Source organism: Crocodylus porosus, unplaced genomic scaffold (genome assembly GCF_001723895.1).
Source record: "Crocodylus porosus isolate Cpor-Errol unplaced genomic scaffold, CroPor_comp1, whole genome shotgun sequence".
NCBI classification, from domain to species: domain Eukaryota; kingdom Metazoa; phylum Chordata; order Crocodylia; family Crocodylidae; genus Crocodylus; species Crocodylus porosus.
This window is the reverse complement of record NW_017728931.1, coordinates 47,200,429-47,221,065: the sequence shown is the minus strand read 5'-3', so window position 1 is coordinate 47,221,065 and position 20,637 is coordinate 47,200,429. Positions and strand designations below refer to the sequence as shown.

Below are 20,637 nucleotides of genomic sequence, written 5' to 3'. Positions count from 1 at the left end.
ACGTGGTGAATACGCCACTGTCTGTTTAGTTACTTCTTTTTTTCCTGTTTCATTGACCCAGGCTGCTCCTTTCTTAGAATACATCACGTCATAATACTGGGAGTTCTCTTTCACTGCAATGCCATAATAATGGTACCTAACACGTAAAGATGCACATTTTATAAATTGGGTTATTCACACAACATAAAAGAGAAGGGACAAAGAAAAAATATGCAACTACTGACTCTTTATTTTAGCAAATCAGTTTCCATTCATTCACAAATGCTGGATCAATGGCAGAATATTGTAATGTAGCAACTTTCCACATATCAGTCCTGCTGCTAAAACTGTCCTAACACAGAAAGTAAACTCAGTTCTCTTATGTAGCAGAACCATGCAGTGCAAATTTTTGTTGGCACTTTTGGAAAATTCTCCCTAAAGGCATTTTCTGGAGAAACTTCCTGGTGGAGAGCTCTGCAGCAGCTCCGGTGCAGGGCTACAGAACCAGATCCTTAGGACTGCTATACCCCTCTGCTATCATTGCAGCACCTTGAATCTCAGACCACATAGTGGCAATCTGATCCTGAGAAGCAAAAGTCTTCATCCCAAATCAAGCTGATTGGATAGTGTGTAGATGAAACAAAATTTCAAAACAAAAAGGCATGAAAGGGTTGCACACAGACTGACATATACCAGGAAACATATGTTTCAGGATGCCCACCCACTCTCTGTTTCCTTTTAAGTGCTCAGAACAAATTTTAGGTTCCGCCTCTCACAGGAGATGACCACAGCAGTCCTGTCTTGTTATACATCGAAGAGATGACAATCGTGTCCTCAGACTATTTTGCTGTGCACATCACAGATTCCATTGACTTTCTCATGAGTGAGCTCCTCACCCCCTGCTCCAGTCCCCTCATGTTAAGTAAATGAAATGCAGCACTTGAATGGTTCTCAAAAACCTTATCTCAGCTGGGGGAGAATTTCCCCCTTAGCAGATGTAATCCAGTGGTGAGCATGTGTTATAAGGCCTGCTCTGTGCTGATGCAGAGAGAATACAGCCCTCAGCTCCACAGCTTTGGTTCTTGAACACAAGGTGCAGCAGCTCCATTCCCTGAATGTCTCTAGTTCAGTTTCTGGTGTGTTAGCCAAGGAAGTGGCCATTATGCAGGCATTGTGAGAGATGGCCATGAAGCTGCCGTCTCATCCTTCTTGTATGCCCTGGTGTCAGGGGGCATAATTGGTGGGGAGAGAGAGGATTCATACTAATTTGGGGCTGGGTCAGGAGGGGGTGTGTTTGGGGAAAGAAATCATGGCAGGCAGCAATGCAGAGTACCTGAGCAACACCAAGAGGTTTTTATGGTATAAACAGGGCCCTGGCTCTCAAAGCAGCACAGGATCAAAGGTGACTTAAAGCCCCAGTTTCCCTGGGTTGTAAGTAGGGCTGTGCAAAGTTTTCGTCTCCGATTCGATTCAGTGGAGATTTAGCCCGATTTGGTGCCTGAATCTCCAAATCCAAATCAAATCAGGAGACCCTTTAATCTCTCCCAATCAAATCAGAACCCTCTGAATCGATTCAGAGAGATTTGGAAAGTTTGGCTATTTGGACATATACACAGCTTTAAATGTTTCATCTACATACCTCTAGGTAGCAGGCAGCTCATGAATGCTGCGATGCTGGAGCACACGCAGTGTCCCACAGGAGCTTGGGGGGCTCCCCAGCATGCTCGGCAGCAGACCCAGAAGTGGAGCAGAAGCACTTCCAGTCCACTTCTGGGTCCACTGGGGAGCGCTGGGGGGGAGCCCCCGCACCCAACCAGCTCTGCAACTAGTACCTCTTGAGTTTGGGGGGGGCACCCAGGGTCCCCTCACAGCTGATCACTAAGCCAGGAGGGGTTCAGGGGGGCCCCCCAGCGCACTCCCCGGTGGACCTGGAAGTGGACCGGAACTACTTCTGGTCCACTTCCAGGTTTGTCACCGAGCACAAGGGGGGTGTCCTACGCTCCTATGGGATGCTACATCCGTCCCAGCAATGCAGCATTCACGAGCCGAGCTGGTACCTCAAGGTACGTAGAAAAAACATTTAAAGCTGTGTTTATGTCCTAATTGCTGATTCTCTGAATCATCATCGAATCTTCAGTTTCGGATTTGGCTGAATCGAATCAGGGACAGTGATCGGAATCAACAAATTGAATCACTGTCCCTGATTTGGGCCAAATCCAAATCGAATATGGCCAGTTTCACACACCCCTAGTAGTGAGTTTTCATGCTGGGGGCAGGGGGTTCCCTTTAGTAAATTCAGCAATTCAGGGAAGTTTTATTTGATCTCAGTTATGCTTACTTCATAATCAAAATATGAAATAAAGCCTCAAGAATTTGATTAGCCTTTACTTTCTGTTGTTTAATTTCTGGTATATTATACCCAGCAATACACTACACAAAATGGATTTCCAGCTAGGCCCCAAAATCAAATAAACAATAAGATTCAAAATTAATGTATTACCTATCTGGAAAGACTTCTCATTTTTACCAGTTTTATTGCTCCCAAGGGCAAAAACACATAAGCACACTTTGCAAGCACTCTTTCCCAACTTTGCCTTTATGTTACCATCTGAAAAAGTTAAGCCATGGGACAATATGCCAGTTTTATCTTAAGGAGAATAAAAATGCAGACCACACAGAGACATTTTATATGAAATAGTGAAATGAGCTTTTCTTTCACAGGCTGAGTATCTGCAGCACTCCTTCAGTGAAAGAAATAAAATTCCCTTCAAGCCATGTAGTTTCGATTGGTTAAAGTAACCCCTTATGTATATAACTGAAGAGTTTCCCTGCTATCGTACAGAAAGAAGCCAGCTTTTATGTTGAGCTGCCTTCTCATGGCTCACCTGTGGTGGAACTGTTTTTAAGCTCAGCTGTGTTTCTTGTGGCAATAAATCCTATCCAGAAACACAGTGACGCTGTAACTCTGGACTTTGTAATGATACAAGGGAGCCATACCATGAAAAAGCTGAAGGCAGAACAGTGCAAAGTTGATAATCTTAAACATTTCTACAGCCCAAATTCTCTTTGGCAGTAAGTGGGCAGTGGAGTGAAATGTGATTGGCAGAAGCTAGTCAATACAGTCATGGACAGAGAGACTGAAATATAGTTTATGGTTTCTAAGTACTGTCTTTCATTTAATATGAACAAGATCAGGAACTTCTGAAAATAGGAGCAGAACTCAACCAGAGCAGTATGGTTTTTAGCAATTAATGTTTTTATTGTAATGACTGTAATGTGGGTATTTCTATCTTAACCCTTAACTGGAAAGAACAGAAATACTACATTCCTTATACCATTAACAGCTAAAAGAGATGTAGCCTCCTCCTTCTGGAGCAGCAAGAAGTGAACTCCATGCCCGCTCCTGCTGTGAAACTTGATTGGCCATGAATCCATCTCAGTGGCAAACATGAATTTTCTATGTGGCTAAGCATTTGCTACCAAAAGGATTGTATGTACTGTTATAGAATTGTTGTTATTTTGCCTGGCTTCTTATTTTAAAGGATGATTATTGTTAATGACGGCCTAAGCCAAGTCTGGGAGTCTTACTGGCCAATCCAGTAAGAAATGTTATGCAACTGCTGGATATTCTAATGAAAATCCCACAGCACCAAGAATGGGCGATGTGAATATTAAACTGACCATATCTGCCTGCAAGTACACATCCATAACATATCCTGTTACAGTCTGGTGCCATTTTGCAAGGAACCTTCTTGGGGTTCCTTGGCAGTCAAAAACTATCCTTCCGAGTTTTACAGCAGAGCACTGGTCATTGTTTTGATGCATGCAGTGATGTGCCCATAATTCTGTATTAAATATGAGAATAATTGCATTCAATTTCTGTTCGTGCAAATTATCTGTGGAATTGGACTCTTGATAAACTGCCATTGTGGCTCTCTTAAGCATGCAGAATTGGGCATGTTTGGCATCAAACAAATGTATTACTCATTCTAGCACATCTTCCATACATATAGCGAGTGACACTGGCAAACATGGTTAAACTCATGCTTTCCTTTCAGTTGAAAAGCAAATAACCAAGTGATTTTGTAGCTGACACCCAGGTAACTTCATGGCCAGCAAAGTGCACCAATACATGGCACATTCCCCAAAGTTGCATGTCAGACCTTCAGATATCCTGCCCTTCCTGGCCTCTCATGGGAATCCCATCCTGTCCTAACCCCTGGAATATTGAGTTCTAACCTACAATGCTTCGAGATTAGGTACAGCTGAGGTAGTGCATCATTTTTATCTCAGTGCCATTTTGAGTTGTTAATTATTATGCTAGCTGGAGACTGGTGTCCAGAGCTGGCATTTGGGGCTGGAGGAGATCTCAATTTCAAAATGGACTGAGGACTATCATAGCCTGAGAAAATGAGAATTTGGTTATGATACACAGGAAGATGGTAGTGAATTGCATGGTAATGCAATTCCCTTAGTCTTCGCTTCAGAATGACGAGACCCTTAGTCTCAGGAAGATGGCAGTGAATTGCATGGTAGGTAGTGCTGATCTCAGTAAAGACAGGTGCCTAAAAACAGGTCATCATGAGCATGTTTATTAGAGAAATGGAATCTGATTTGATTCCAAGTGGCATTTGATGCCAAGTGGCATTTGATTGTGTTTTAATGCACAAACTATTCTTGCTTTTTATCATGAATATATGGATTTAACTCTCATGATATGCTTTTTCTTATTATTTCGCAATATTGTGCCTGTGGGCTTTGCATGGAATGTAAGTTTTACCAACAAAACTTTGCAGTCAAGTTATCTAAGGCTTTCTTCTCATACTGTTTCACAAATATAAGAGAGTCAGATCTGGTTAATATTTGAGTATTCACAGAAAGTTTAGGTGCAACAGGAAGCATGCTCTTCTTTCTGAACCAACACTGAACCACTTCCCAGCTGTGAAATAAGGAAGCACTTTGCTTTGGAAATACCATCTTTTGGATGAGGCAGGAAACTGAGGCTCTGCCCATTCGTGGTTATTAAAGATCTTATGGGTTTAAAGATCTCAGCATCTCCCAAGAGTAAGCGGACACAGGTTTCCTGGACATTTGCCAGTTTGGGCAATTTGTATTTTTTTCCAGATAGATTCCTTATAGACTCTCTTTTAGACATACCGTTATGCCATTTATGCCCTAAATGTCACACTATGCAACAGCTACCACACATCACTCCACAAATGGCTGAACGCTGGTGGTGAATGTAAATACTCTGTATAGCATGTATAGTACTTTGGGATCCTTTGGGATGAAAGGGCTATACAAAGTATATGTAAAATAAAGTATTGTAACTCTGTAAAGTTTGGGATTGTGGCACAGAATGTTAAAATGCATAGAACAGTGATTCTCAGGTAGGGTGCCACAGCACCCTGGGGTGCCTTGAGATCCTTTCAAAGGTGCCACAGTTTGCCATGTAATGTTAACATAACACTGTTCAGTGTGCAAGCATGATTTACATAATAAGCTCTGAGATTTCAAATAGGAATCCATAGCGTTAAAAACATTCTGACCTGTTCTGTTCTTTCTGAGTTCTTTGCAACAGAAGATTTACTCAGTTTTTCTGTAGTCAAAAAACTAGTGAAAACTAAGAGTTGGCATTTTCCGAGGGGTGCCTCAAGTCTAAAAAAGGTTGAGAACCACTGGCATACAAGATCCTTATTTAGACTACAGGTGACTAAAATTCCTGAACCAGTAAACGGTTTTGCCCTATTATGCTATATGGCATATTCATTTTTGGTGACAAGCTACTACAAACATCTTCAGGAAGCACTTTAAGAGCTTCTTATTTAGGCAGGCATTTAGCAAGCAAGGATCAGTCGGGATATGGGATATCATGTAGGAAGTTTTTATGTCTTATTTTAATATTCTATCTGCTTTATGAGTGATTTTCTTTTTTATGGCAAGTTGCCCTAAGTCTTTGTCGGGAAGGGTGTGAAATGATGGCAGAATGTGGCCCTGTAAGAGAATGATAATGTAATACTTTACACTACTTACTTAGACTGGCCTCTAGTTCCAAGTCTTCTTGTTGTTAATTGTGGAAATTGTTGCCTTATTATCTGTAAATAAATAGAGAAACATGTTAACAAGTCTGAAAAGCCTACGCAATAAGACTGCACTTTTAATTTAGTCTGGGGAAAAGAAAAGGAATTGTAAAATATGTACAGTAGAAATCTGATCACTAGCCCATTATGTATATGCGTATGTATATGTTTTTCTCTTGGACTCAAGAAAAAATGATAAATAAAAGTCAGAACAATTCCACTGATTTCTATCAACTTAAAGCTTTTCTGAATTTACAGTGGGGTGAAATGTGCTTAATTGAACTCAAGGGATAATACTGTCTTTACGCTGAATGAGAACTGCCCCTAGAATCGGGCCTACACTTAAAGTTACTTATATGTGTGTTTGCTGGATCAGTTGGCTTCATTCTGCTTGACAAAGACACTAATCACTGGAAAATGTTCTCAGTATCTTGCTCAATGTACATTTTTAGAGGTGAATTGTGGGTTGTTGGGGTTCTTTTAGCATTTAAGTAATTTTTGGTTATGGAACATTAATATGTGGGCAGCATCCCAATTATCCTAATATCTGGAAGAAGGGTTTTTTTGGAATATAGTAATACTTTAAGACCCCCATGCCTCTGTAACTACACACCCTCTTTTCTAAGAAATGTGGCCTGGCAAGATTTTGTTCTTAAATAAAAGCCACATATCCATTAGATAAGGTTCATAGTTGCAATTATAGAGGTAGCATAATATTCAACTTAGTCTGGATGGAAAACAACAGTGTCCCAAGAACACAAAGCTAAAGCAAAGAACCTAAACTCTGATTTATGCTGAAGAGACAATAAAAAGGACTGGTAACATAAACAACATATCAGTGCCAGCAACATTCAGGGCTCTGAATTAATGAAGGTCTAAGAGCAGATTAAGCCTTCAATAATGCAGACCCCTCAGCACCTTCCAGGATTGAACTCAGTTTGCAGTATCACATGAAGCTTGATAGGAAGGAAGGCGGCAGGCCTTCACAATTAATTTGCAGGAAGAATTTGTTCCTTTATTTTACTCATGGACATTTTTAGTGGTAATCATTCCATTTTCCACCCTAGTTTATTGTTGAATTTTCCCCATACTTGACAAGAGCCAAGAAAAATTAATTGAAGACACAGATGAAAGGAAGGAAACAGCTGTTCAAACACAAGAAAAATGTCAATTAAAAATGAATTAAATAATACAGACTTTTTCCATGAAGTCATTTGGTTAAAACTGATATCAGCAGCAAATATCTAATTGGAGAGATGACTGAAAGTTTTGGAACGTACATTTGCATCAAGTGGGGGGGTCTATAAATAACGTCATTGCAGCATTGCATATTTGGTTGCTTCTTCACAAATGAAACCTACCAATAATTTTTCTGTTTGCAACAGGTGACCGACCCATGCTTGTTTCTGAAAGCCTCGCATAATTCGGCATATGTCAAAAAAAAAAAGAAATGCTGCATATGCACAGAGTTGCTAGTTTGTTCGGCTTTAATTTCTGGAGCAAAACTTCAGCAAACAGTAAAACACTTTTGTGGAGCTGTGAAAGTTCAGCCTCGCTGTTTGATAAATGAGCAGACAGGCAAGCAGCCCTTCTTTCTTTTTTTGTATGGATTCAATGAAGCCTGCCTAAAGAACACCACATGCTGTTCCAGCTACTGATCTAACATTCCGCAACATCTCAGCCTTCCAAATTCCCTTTAATTACACATTAATCCCACCCCTCTCTCTTTCAGTTTCTGCAGACAGGGTTGGGGGCTCCACAGGGCTGTGGGAAAAAGGCAGTGTTGAAGAACTACTTTCTGGGGATGCTTTTTTTTTGTTTTGTTTTGTTTTGGTAGTGGTGGTTGTAATTCACAATGTATCATTCTGCTCCCAAAGTTGGATATTACACCGGTAGATTCAAAAGCAAACATGAACGTTCAGTGTTACTTTTACCCTAATTTTCTGCCGGAACAATAAAAATGGGATTTACTTTCCAAGTGTGTCAAGTAGTGATGAAGTGTTACAATGCAAACGTTACCTGATGAACCAGAAGCTGTGGGGGTTTTTGGTGACTCAAATAACTCAGCCATTTTTATGTGATCCAGCCAGGGAGATCAGGAAAACAAGAAAAGGGTAGCTGATCACTGCATTCATTTGTTTTTAAACCCAGCATACGTTTCACACGTTAAACTGTAAAATAAATTCCTTGCTGAAGTGTGCACGTTACTTTTAACAAGATTCTGTTTTGATCATTTTTTTTTTAAAACAGCATAAATTGAAAGGAAAAAACCCAGGATTCTTCTATCTGTGTGTGTGCGTGTCTGTGCATGTGTGTGTGTTTGTGGGAGAGCAAAAGAGATAAGTGTGTAAAATTTTCAAGTGAAACAACTTTTGAAAAAAAAAATGACAGTTAATTACAAGGTTTATGGTGGAAAATAACTCTTTCCTCGTTCTAGAGGACAGCTTTATATTCATAGACAGTAATTTCCTTGCCTGTAGGTAGGAAGTGAGGTCAAGTAGGCTGAGGAGAGGCTCACTATGTGTTGAAACGAATGGGAAAAGCAGACAAATCTCATTCATGATTTTAAAGTTCACTTCTATTTCTGAAAAGAGACTGGAAAAAGCAGTATTGGGGGGCATCATGTTTACTAGCTTTCAAACATGACAAAGAAAAAATACTTTTTCTTCCTTGCTGTCAGAACTGGAAATTCAACTTAGGAATTCCCACTAATGAAAGGTCCATCAGGCCACAATGACATATTTGGGGACTCTTTGGGGGACAAGATTTGACCCTGCAATTTGAACCTAATTAATAACTCTGAATAAATTCTAGCTCTGAATAAAGTAGAAGCAGAAGTAAATTAAAAAATAACGTGCTGGGTAAAGTCCGCGCCGCGCTGGAATCAGTGAGTCGTCTGGTATTTAACAAGGACAGGATATCATCCCATATGTCCTGGTAGTGAATGAATATGAATATGAGTATTTATAGAGTGATCTACTGAGTAAAGTGGTGTTAAGTTTTATATTGTCAATGACTAATGACAAAAATCTCATTTTAAATTACACTACAATTTGGGAGCATGCTTTAAGTTTATTTTGTAAGACAGAGGGAGCCCAGGACAGTCACGGGGAGATAATTTGTGCTCTCCATCTCAGAAACCCAGAGCTCTTCTCCTTTCCTTTCTTCATTAATAAACATGACTTGGCCTAGTGTTGGTCTTTCCCTCTTCCCTTGTTGCTAGCTTTTACATGAGCCACTTAAAAAATCTCTCCCACCTTTTTGTATAATATCAACAATCACATTGTCACAACCTGATGCCCCTGTAGCAACTGCCCAGGACTTAGATAAAAGAAAGGCCAGGTTAATTATATTTTAAAGCTACTTCTAGCAGACAAGGTTCTTTGGATAAAAATGGTATCTTTTAGTAGACCAACTCCTTAAACCAACACAGCTACAACCTAATAAAGCTACATCTATATATTTTTCTTTTTTTATGTTTCTATTTGTTCAGCTCTTTTGAAGTTGATCCTGTAATGCAGTTTTCTGTAAACAGGCAGAAACTCTATGCTGTGTTTTAATATTATGAGAGAAAAGGCAGGAGAGGACCCTACTGCAAGTATATGTGGGAGATGACCTTTGATCTCCAAAGTTATGGGGGGGCCTCAGATATAATAAAGGGGGCCTCCCTTCAAATCATCTCTCCTATTTGAGGTTAAACAGCTTAGGGAGAATGTACCAAATATATTCATAATCATTAGAGCTAAAAGTTTTTAATCCAGTGATCCTAGAGGAGTTTGCCTATAATAATCCAAATTAAATATTCAGTTAACTTTTTATTCTAATATTTTAAGAGTTACCAAAATATAGCTGAGTCACCTACATATCAATGCAACATTACAAAAGTGTTATGAACAGTAATATAAATATTCTACCCCTGCAGCAACATATATAGTACTCTACATTTGACATACAAGCATGAGGTATGGATAGAAGATGACATGTAAGCAGTCACTGGCTGCACAGTTACACGATTTGTAATTTATAATTTCATCTCTTGCCACATGTGCCTCAGCAATATGAGACTCAAATGCAACCACAGTCTTTTTCATCTTTAAAATTAGAACTGCATTGTGCATTCTACCTTCAAGCCCTGCACCAGAGGCCACCATTCCTTATCCTATTCACCATTGAGCTGTGAACATTACACTTTCCAATTATGCCACTTAAATTCTTCCATGGTATGGGATTCAAAAAGCCAGCTCAGGCCCCTGTCTTCATGCTGACAAATAATGATGGAAGAGACCAGTGATCTCTGTAAGCTTTTGAAGACTTTATAACTTTTTTGTATGTTAAAGTCTTGGATTTTGCAAAACTTTTCCAAGAAGGATTTTCCCTCTTATTTAAACTGTTATATTTAAAGGTTAAATTTAATGAATTGTGCTAAATGGAAGTCTCTGCTATGCTTCATAATTTTCCTCACTTCTTATTTGAAAACAATTCTTTCGGTGCACCTCATACTATCAAGAGTACATGATATACATGTAAAAATAAAACAAAACAATCTATAGCAGCCCAGAACCTGAAATCTCCTAGAACAACAACAAAAATTCCAACTACTAAAATTCATACATCTGTTTTAAGAATTCATGATTTTCAAGTAGGTTCTAACTACAGAAGAAGAAATTCTCTCACCCTCCTGCCTTCAGGTCTATCTCTATTACTCCAGCAGGCCCCAACATTCGTCTATCATTGATGAGCTGTGTTTCCTCTTGTACCCCTCAGATTTCTATTAGTGTATCATGAGCACTTTCTTAGCTTGTATGAGATGCAGAAAGAATTGTGTCTTACACCTCAATCTTTAAGATAATTACCTCTATAGGTTTGGTCTCAAGCAACTCCACTAGGGTAATCGCTCTCTTCTTCTTGACTGTGGGGGTTGGCCTGCTCCCACCCAGCTGTGTTCTCTTTACTACCCATCACTGTTAAAATAAGGAATAATTCATACTACTGATACCTTCAACTTTATGCATTAAAGGTGGGATTTTCAAGTGTGTTCAGTCTTGACTTAACTGTAGGAATTGAAGCCATCTGGAGTTTTCCCAACAACTCTGCTACTGAGTGCTTCTTGCAAATCTCACCTACAGCAGCCAAAGTCACATATTAACTTTGTGCTGCATGGTGCCTTTAGACTCCAGTTAGAGGGTGGCATGAAGATGCATTGCCCCAAGGACAGCAAAAGGAGGGCTTTGTCTCTCAATGGCACCCCACCGAGGCGCCACTCCTATAGAGCTCCCCTTTTCTACCAGTGGGAAGGAGCGTGATAAATCAGCTTAATATAAAATCACACTCCCCCCTCCCCCTAAGCCATCCAGATCTCCCAGTCAGTGTGGAGCAGGAGAGGAGGCATGACTGTGCCTACTATCTACCCGCTCATGGGTGGAATGAGAAAGAGCATTGGTGATTACTAGGGGCATCTTTACATATACCTTTTGCCCCACGATGTGCCAGAGATCCGCCACTTATACTCCTGGCCCTGGAGTCAGGCTAATTTGTGCTAGCTTGTGCCATTGTCTTAAGTCTAGATAAGGGGAGCTCAACCCCCTAGTCTATGGGCCAGATCCAGCCTGTGGCACCATGTCATCTGGCCCATGGGGACCCTGACAGGTCTGGAAATCTGGTGACAGGGGAACGGTGCCACTGCTTCCCTTCTGCCAAATGTCCAGACTCATGGGAAGCCCTGGGCCCTACGTGCTGGATTAGATGCCCTAACTCAGTGGGTAGGGACTGGGTGGGGGGTGTCAGGCCCCAGGGCCCAATCCTTGTGTGGGGGGCTAGGAGGAGGGGGAGTGCCAGGGTCCAGTACTGGTGCCAGGCCCCCAGGGCCCAATCTCAGCGTGTACTGCCAGGGACCATGACTCAGTTCTGGCATACACAGCTCTATTTGGCCAGTGGCCTGGCCCCAGGCCACTCATCTGCCCTGCAGGGCCAAAAGGTTGAGTACCACTGGTCTAGGTCTTTGCTTCCAGGTTTGATATGTTTCATCTGACACTGTAGCAAAGCACACTCATACCCCCTCTACTCACTGGGCCATAAGTGACTGGTGCCTCTTGAATCTGGGGGAAGCCACTGACCCCATCAGGGGGTGCACCAGCATCAGTGTCAGCCATCGGGGGGGCACCGGCCCCATCAGGGGGGCATGTGCATCCCTGTGCACCCCCTACCAGTCACCTATGCACTGGGCTCAGTTCTGATAATTGCCTGTATGCTGCTCTTTTTGAGCAAGACAGTCATAAATGCAGCAGATTCAGATCTTTGTCATCCCCCCTGCCACCACCCATCAAAGTGGACATAAATGTAGAAAAGAGACTAGAGCCTTTGCAAAATCCCTTGTTGCCAGAACAGCATCTGGGAACTGTGGGCAGCAAGGAGTAAAATTAAGCAGTCTAGAGGTTACTCTGCTTGATGCCGTGACCTTAGCCAGGAGCCAAAGGCATGGCATTACAAGTTTAGTATTTGAGGTCCAATCATTCCCTTCTCCAGAAAAAACTGCAAGTAAAGACAGTGATTCCCCATAAACTCTGACATTCTTGTCCCTGTTTGCTCCACCATTTCCCCAGTGCAAGGTAAAGGACAAGAGAAATAGACGAGTCTGTGAGAGGGAACAGGACCTCAACTATGCAGATCCTAAATGGATCCACGGAGCAGAAGACTCCTCACACACCCTGCAGCCCCTTCCTGTCCCACAATAACATAGCTTGCTCTTATGCTATATTACCACTGACTCATCCGAAGAGCTTGGTCTTGCACTCATTCCAACCAGTAGAAAGCTTTGCACAGATTTCAGCTTGCACTGGATCAGGAGCTATCATGTAGGGATCAGGGTTACCCTGGGGAAGTTAAAGCTTGTCTGACTGGCACTGATATCCATGACAAGCTGCTACAGTTATTAGATTCCACATACACAGACCACATCCTTAGGTTTAAAAAAGGTAAACTGGCATGGTTTATGTAAGTACCCCAAGTAAAATAAGCGACATTGGCAAAAGCATGTTTACAGCAGTTTAACTGTGTCTGCACAGGGGCTTTTGCCAAGCATAGAAAAAAAAATTACCCTCTCCCAACATTACTGCACCAGCAAAAGTTTCCAATAGCAGAGCTGACCTGAAAATTCTGTATACCTGCACCCATTTTCAAAGGTGGTGTCTAATTCTCATTCACATCAATGCATATGATATAACTTTGCTGGCACACAGGGATTTTGAAGTGTACAAAAATGTAGATCTACATTCAGGCCCTATTCTGCTCCTTGAAGAGGTTTGAGGATGACATTTTTTTCATTCTTCCAATTTAGGATTGCCTGGTTCTTTCTTTAAGATTTTAAAATATTTATTTAATGCCACCTGCCAAAGGTGCAGCCACATGGTGTCAAACAAGGCAACTATAAAAGGGTGTATATAACTGCCAGGATGCAATAGTATTGCAGGAGAAACACCAGGAGGGAGTGTAAACTCACCACGAGATTGCAGAGTTCCCCTCCACACCATGGGAGACATTCAGGATCTCAGAGGTGAGCTTGCACTGGATGATAAAGTTAAAACAGAAAAACGGGGTGGGAGGGAGGGAGAGGGAGATTACATCTTCAAGAGGAGGGATTAAGAGAATGAGGAGCACACAGGGTCACAAAAGAAACAAAAAGAAAGGAAGTTGGTACATTAGAGCCCACTATAGGCTGTGGGAGAAAAAGGGAATGAGAAGTCTAGAGTGAGGCACAAAGGTGAAGCTACTGGTAACTTTCTATCAGTGGCTGCACACCTCCAGTACAAAGCAATACTTCCACAAGCTGATTTACTGTTTTAGGAATGTAGGAAATATTTGGGCATAATTTTAAAATTAAATATTTTAATTTTCAGGTTTCTTTTTTAAGTGATGCCATCAGAAAGTATTCTGTTATCTGCAGCCCAAAGTCTTTTTTTCTTAACATGAAGTCCTTTTTTCTTATCTCTAGTTATCGTAAATGCCTCCCAACTGGCTGCATGGACCAATGTAACCAGTACAACTCTATCCCAGAGTAAAATCCTGCCCCCCTGGTATTCAGTAGGACTTTTGTTCTTAAGTGCAATGAGGTAACAGTTTCATCCTTTGATATTATACTTTCCGATGCTAAGTAGTAGACCAATGTTTGTCGATCCTTAGTTATTGCTTAGCTAAGTTATATGGGGACATTTTTTGAAAGTGTCTTTCCAAAAAAAAAAAGTGTGTGTGTGTGTGTGTGTGTGTATGTATGCGCATGCATGTGTGTATGTGATGGGTAATCACCATGCAGTAAAATCCTAGATTGTAATTTTCATGTCTTAGGGATCAAATTAAACTCTAGGAAGTCAGTACGCATATACAAGCTGCAAAGAGATTTGCCTACACTATGATTTTATTGTCTGTTAGTTACCATATGAAATACCTTTTTCTTACTGTGAATGTACCACCAGGCTGCATATAGACATTCAGGGAGGTTAGGGGGAGGTTAGATCGAGTTAAAAATGGCCACCTGATCTAAGGTAAGATGGGTGGGCTACTGGTGGGGGGTGGATATTGGGGGAGCAAGCAGGCTCTGGGGGATGGGGGAGTCTATGGGGGAATCAGGGGAGCGGGCATGGTCTGCAGGGGAGATCAGGAGACAGGCTGGGTCCATGGGAGGGACTGGAGGGGACAGGAGGTATCTCTGGCAGGGACTGGGGGACTGAGAGGCAGGTGGGGTCCATGGTAGGGCTGAAGGGGCTGGGAGCTCTCCTCCCCACCTCCCAGGACCAGGGGCTATTTTTAGTCCTCTGATGCCCAGACAAATAACACCCTGCTGCCCCTCCCTCCCACCCTGACTTACTTGCTCAGCTCCTAGCACTGATGAATGCCAGTAAAATCGGCACTGGGAGTGGATTGTGGGATGGGAGGTTTAGTGCACTGGTGCAGGTGGGGGGGCGTGGAGGGACTAAAAATAGCTTGACGCCAGGGAAGGGGTAGGAAAAGTTCAGCGGCTGCGGCCAGTGATTGGGCTTTCTCAGCCCTGGGGTTATGCTGGGAACTGTGCAGAAATTCAGAACAGTTAGATTGGTTTAAGAATGACCAACCTGAACTAAGCTGAGTGTGCTTTAAAGGTAGGATTCATTTAAAAAGGGTTGGCAATTTTTACACTAATCTAACTGTCCTGAACTTCTGTACAATTTGCATTTAGATCCATCTAAGTAGCATAAGAAACACACCCAGACAAACTAAGTTAGATTGGGGGGCCATTTTTAACCTGATCTAACCTTCCCATGACCTACCCAAGTGCCTGTATGGAGCCACAGCGATATGGGGGGCCTGCCTCCATTTTCAGAAGTCCTTAAGTCACTTGAGGGAAAAGTCCCTTTGGGGATTATCTGAGTTATACCTCCTACTGCAGCTCATTTCCTCCAAGCCCTTATTACTTTTCTTACTTTTTTGGGAACTCCCTTCATTTTTATCCATCTTGTGCACATACGTCATTTAAAACAGGCTATAAAACCATTCCTGAGCTGAAGCCCTGTACACTAAGTCTCGGTCTGTTGCAAACAGTTCTGGTCAACATATCCCTGAAAAGGCATTTATAAATGAAATCTTAAGAGCACTTGTTAATTCAGCGCTCCTCTTTCAATTAAGAAGAAATATCTGAATAAGTAATAATATGTTATTGCACATTTTAAAGTACCGAGCTCTCTATCTCTAACTAAAAACTACCAGTGTTTAAAAGAGGAAAAAAAAGCAGGAGGGAAAATGTTTAACATTGCCCACAAAGTTAAAGTTCAAAGATGAATCATAAATTCAATGAGATTCACTCAAAGGCTGTCTATAATTTCGCTAAAAAAGATTTCACAGAACAACCAACCTCTTTTTCTTGAGTAGATGACAGCTGCAGTTCACTTCATCAGTCCCAATAAGGGCAAAAGTGTCTGGGGTTTCTGTTCCACAAGCTAAATGTGGAAGCCCTCAAATGGCACCTACTATACTGCACTGGGAGGACAGCTCTACTTCCAAGGCATTTATGGCACATGTGCTTCAAAAATTGTTACTTTTTCAGTGGTCATACTACTCTAGCTCAATCTGTTCGTGCTCTTTGTGACATGCCCATGCTGTGAGAGAAGTTCACTGCAGAGCAAAATTTAGTACTGCTGCACAATTAATATTGTGATTAGCCTTCAGACTAATTACCTGAAGCTTGATGCTTGTAAAAAAAACCAAACAAATATCTGGTAAACTTCCAAATATGTCTTATCAAAAATACAAGATTTGAAGGTCTTGGGCATGAATAACTTCCAGTTTTAAGCAAAATCTCTCTCATTTTCCACATAAAGGGAAATCAAGAAATACTAGGAACTTTTTGTAACGACCCAAGTTAGTGAGAACACCTTAGATAAACAACGGTAGTGAAACTCAGTGCTGAAGCACAGAACTAAGAAATTTACAGATCACAAATATACGGTACGGGTAAAATTTAGTCTCTCAAGCAGGCCAACAAGAGCTATTCACTGCTTTAGTCCCACTTACCCCCTTTTGTGACTAATGGGCCTGGTTCCACTCTGATTCCTGCAGGTGTAAATCAGGAGTAACTTTACTGAAGTCAACAGTCATTTGAACATTTGTGCAGTATTAAATGTACACGTGTGTCCCCACTAGGCAGTTTTATGACCTGAATTAAGCCCTTTATTTTTAACCCTTAAAAATTATTATAATGGTAACAACAGCATTGAAGTGTAAGAAAACTTGTTTTACTCTCTCTTGTATTTGGTCTCCATGATGCCAAAACCATAAATGATGACACTATGAAGCAAGATAGATGACACCAACAGGCAGGTAATAAAAACAGGTTTTTAAAAGCCTTATGAAGGGTAATCATGGTGAGAAATGATTCTTTTACCTGTTGGATATTTTAATATGCTTAGCGTTTTTCCTGAAATCATAATACACAAATATTTCTTTCATGTATCATCCTAAGTGGAAAGGATGGTTCTCCCTATTTTAGGGCTTTTTATCCTCTCCCCTCCCCTCCCCCCACCCAACTTTTAGGTAGTCAAACCTCAACTGACCTAGGTTAAAACACAAAGCATATTATTGCTGTTTAGACTCACCTTCCCAAAGCTGGCCGCATTAACAGGCTGTGTGTCGTTTTTCTCACAGAAATCCAAGTAATGCATGTAGAGAGCGCTTCGAGGAATGCAAACTCCTTCTGCAATCTCATAGTTCTCCTCCAGCCTTAAAAAGCAAATTCCAAACAAAGAAAACTGCAAATATGTTGGCTGTCCTGTTTTGGAGGCAGCATGCAAACCTGCACATTTAAAGGGCAAACTATCTGACCTCTGCTTTTCTGCTAAACTCTGAGTTTTTTACTGATACCTCAACCTTCCAATTCACCCCATTCATCCATTTCATTTACCTGTTATAACCTGTCTGATATGTTGATTGCAAGTTCTTGTGGACAGAGACTGGCTTGTATGGATAAATCCACACCATGCAGCACAGACATACCTTTTGTTTCTGTCTAGTACTGTACATAACACAAGGAGGCCCTGATCCCTTAGGGAAGTTCCTAAGTGCTATTTTGAAAATGAATAGGAATCTATCACAGCTTAAATGCATACCCGAACTGTATAACTACAGAGGTTACTGAGACAGCATTCTTAAATGCTTTAGGTGCTTTAGACTAGGGTCAACGCTGGTAGCATGACACCTTGAAAATATTTTCACTTGTCTTCATTTGCTTGATTCTTCACATAAAGAAGTAGGTGCAGCCAACAGAATTTTTTTTGGATAAATATAAGGATGTACATGGCTCCAGTTTTGTTTAATAACTTCTTCCAGCTGCTAATTTGCAACATAGCCTAAGAGTAATGTATGGACTGAATGTAATATTAAAATATCATCCTGCTCTATCTCAGAGAAAGTGATAGCTTCTGTGCAATGTATTTCATTTTAAACATGCATATAGGATATACTTACATTCTTTACCTTTAAAATTTGAGAGTCCCCACACGGATTTTGTGAGATAATGTTCTTTTGAAAGGGTATTTTCTGATTGTTGCACTCTCTCAAATAAGACAGCACCCTAATTCAGGATGTTACTTAAGGACATGCCTAACTCTAAATCAGCAATTAGTCTGTGGCGCTACTCACATTCTTATAGATAGGTAGGTGCATATATTCTTTGTTGAATGGGGGCAGAAAGCGTATGCTACATTTTGTTAATTACATTGCCAGAATCAACATGCACTTGGGAAACCTGGTTTTTTATTTTTTGTTTTAAACAAACACAGCCCATTAATTGGCAACCTGTAAAAGTTCAGATCTCTCCAAATAGCTAGCTGCTCTGTTTCATTAAATTTTTCATCACCTTCCCTCCATTTCAGCTATCATGATCATTTGTGATTGCAAACTATTTTAATAAGATATCCGTCAGATGAATGGAATTGGTTTGTATGGGCAACATCTATTCTTCCTTGGTTTCTACAGGAATATCATCACGGCATCTTTCCCTAAATTCATAGACCTTTAACAAAACCTCTTTTCAAAACCCAGAGAGTTCGTTTGTATACCATAGCTGCTAATTGGAATGTCAGGTTTCCTGACCAAGGCAAGAGTGAAAGAAAAGTAGTTAATTATTTCTGTTCATATCTGATGAATTTTTCTCTTTTTCTCTTCTCTTTCACAGAGAGTCATTAGTCTGATACTGAACAATGCTCCATTATACCTGAACTTTTTTTTTAATGATCAAAAAACCCATCTTGCTCTATTTCTTTTATTTTCCTGTCTTTTATTTAACAACTTTATCATATTTTGAATTCAGCTTCACCCTACAGTATTGTGGAAAGATAATGAACTCAATCTGCTACCTAACAAATCATTATCAGAAATAATATATATACTTTTTAAAAGCGTCCTAATAAAGCTATGTGAAATCCAGTAGTTCACAATGAAAGCTTTGTATTACTCATAGTATTACAATAAAAACCCTAATCATTTTTTCAGGAAAGAATTTTATCTGCCCTTATTACTGTTTTCCTCCTTATACTTACAGACTTCTAAATTAGAAGGGACAATTCTGTACCTGAATCATGCCCGTAAATGTTAACCATTACAGAATTTATTTTTTAAAACTTTGAGGCAACAGAATATTGCTATTTACTATTCTGAATTACATAAAGGATTAAGTTGTGTGTGATGCAATCATAATGCATATATTAAGACTAAAAAGATCTATTCTGATAAACCTTCTCATTTTCCTCTTTCTGGCTGTCTTTATGGACCTTGTAGAATATAAAAATAAGCTGACCTTAATTCAGCATGCTGTTATTTATTTGTACTCTGGTAACACCCATTATGTCAGTCAGCCTCTGTACACAAAAGCAAGAGACGGCAACCTCTGTCCTAAAGAATTTGCAAACTAAAAAGCAAGACAGAAAGACAAAAAATGCAACTTGACAGAAGTCTTAGTTTCCAACTTTTTATTGGGTTAAATAATTGAGAGAGAATCAAGACTATTTTGACAACAATGGGTCTAGCAGAAAGCAAGTTTTCAGGTAATAAATAAGGCATACAGGAATATAGACTACCACAGGATACTGAATATTCTTATGTTCATATCATTAAAATAAGATTCAACCCTGATTAAATCTTCTGAAGTGTTCTGGTATGCTCTGGTGTGCTGTAGCAGAATATTGCTAAAGCCTTGCATTCTCCTTTTTGTCATCAACAAAACGAAGAAAAAAATATTTCTAGGAAAAGACTGACAATCCAGGCTGCCAGTCACTGAAAACTCCTTTGGCATCCTTTCCTTCCTGTATTTATTGTTTAAATGTTATTGCCTCTAGAGAACTGGGCCTGTACCCCCATTAAATGCCAGGGGCCTGATCTTTGCCACAGACAAACCCATGCATCCTGTATGTTTTCTATTCTTTTACAACATGCAAATATGGAGGAAAAACAAACCACGCAATGCAGTTTACACATTTCCATTCTATCTTTCTTTCTGCCCTCTTGTCAGAAACATAATTAAGTGGGACGACATGTGCCCAACAGAGAAGGGGCATTAGTATGGCCACCTCCCTTCCAGAGTCTTTGCTACAGCATGCACGGCCCTGCACTGCCTGGCCACAAGAGTGGGGCAGCCCCAGCCCCATGCTTAGTAGAGTATCTGGGGGAGAAGAGGTGGAATGAGCACCCTCCCCCACCACCAGAGAGCTTTGCCACAGGAGGCAGAGCCCTGTACTGGCGGGGGAGGAAGGAGCCAACAGGGCACCAGAAGCATCCCTCAGGAAACCCGTGCTACTACCCGTCCCCCAGGGACAGCAGCCCAAGTCCACGCTGCTGCAACAGCAGCCAGGGCAGTAGCAGCTGCCCCTCAAGGAGAGCTGGGAAGGTAAGACTCCTCTTCCCCTCCCCTCTTCCTGCCCTCCCCTTCACTGGTCAGCATAATTCCTCTTATCCCTCCCCACCTCTGGCTCAGGAGTTGAAAAAGCTGGCAACACCTCTGCCTCTGATACATTTGCCTTCTTCTCTTTCCTTTCTCCTGCGTTTCACCTCCACCACTCATTCT

General features: G+C 41.0%; 1 protein-coding gene across 1 annotated transcript in view; it reads right to left on the bottom strand.

The window, feature by feature from the left end:
* Positions 1–20,637, bottom strand: part of RFX4 (regulatory factor X4) — a 133,812-nt gene that overhangs the window by 69,498 nt on the left and 43,677 nt on the right. Inside the window, exons 4-6 of the mRNA XM_019544787.1 lie at positions 17,177–17,300; positions 6,013–6,074; positions 19–136 (exon numbers count right to left, since the gene is read on the bottom strand). Of these exons, the coding sequence (XP_019400332.1) occupies positions 19–136; positions 6,013–6,074; positions 17,177–17,300 (304 nt within the window). The remainder of the gene's footprint in view (positions 1–18; positions 137–6,012; positions 6,075–17,176; positions 17,301–20,637) is intronic.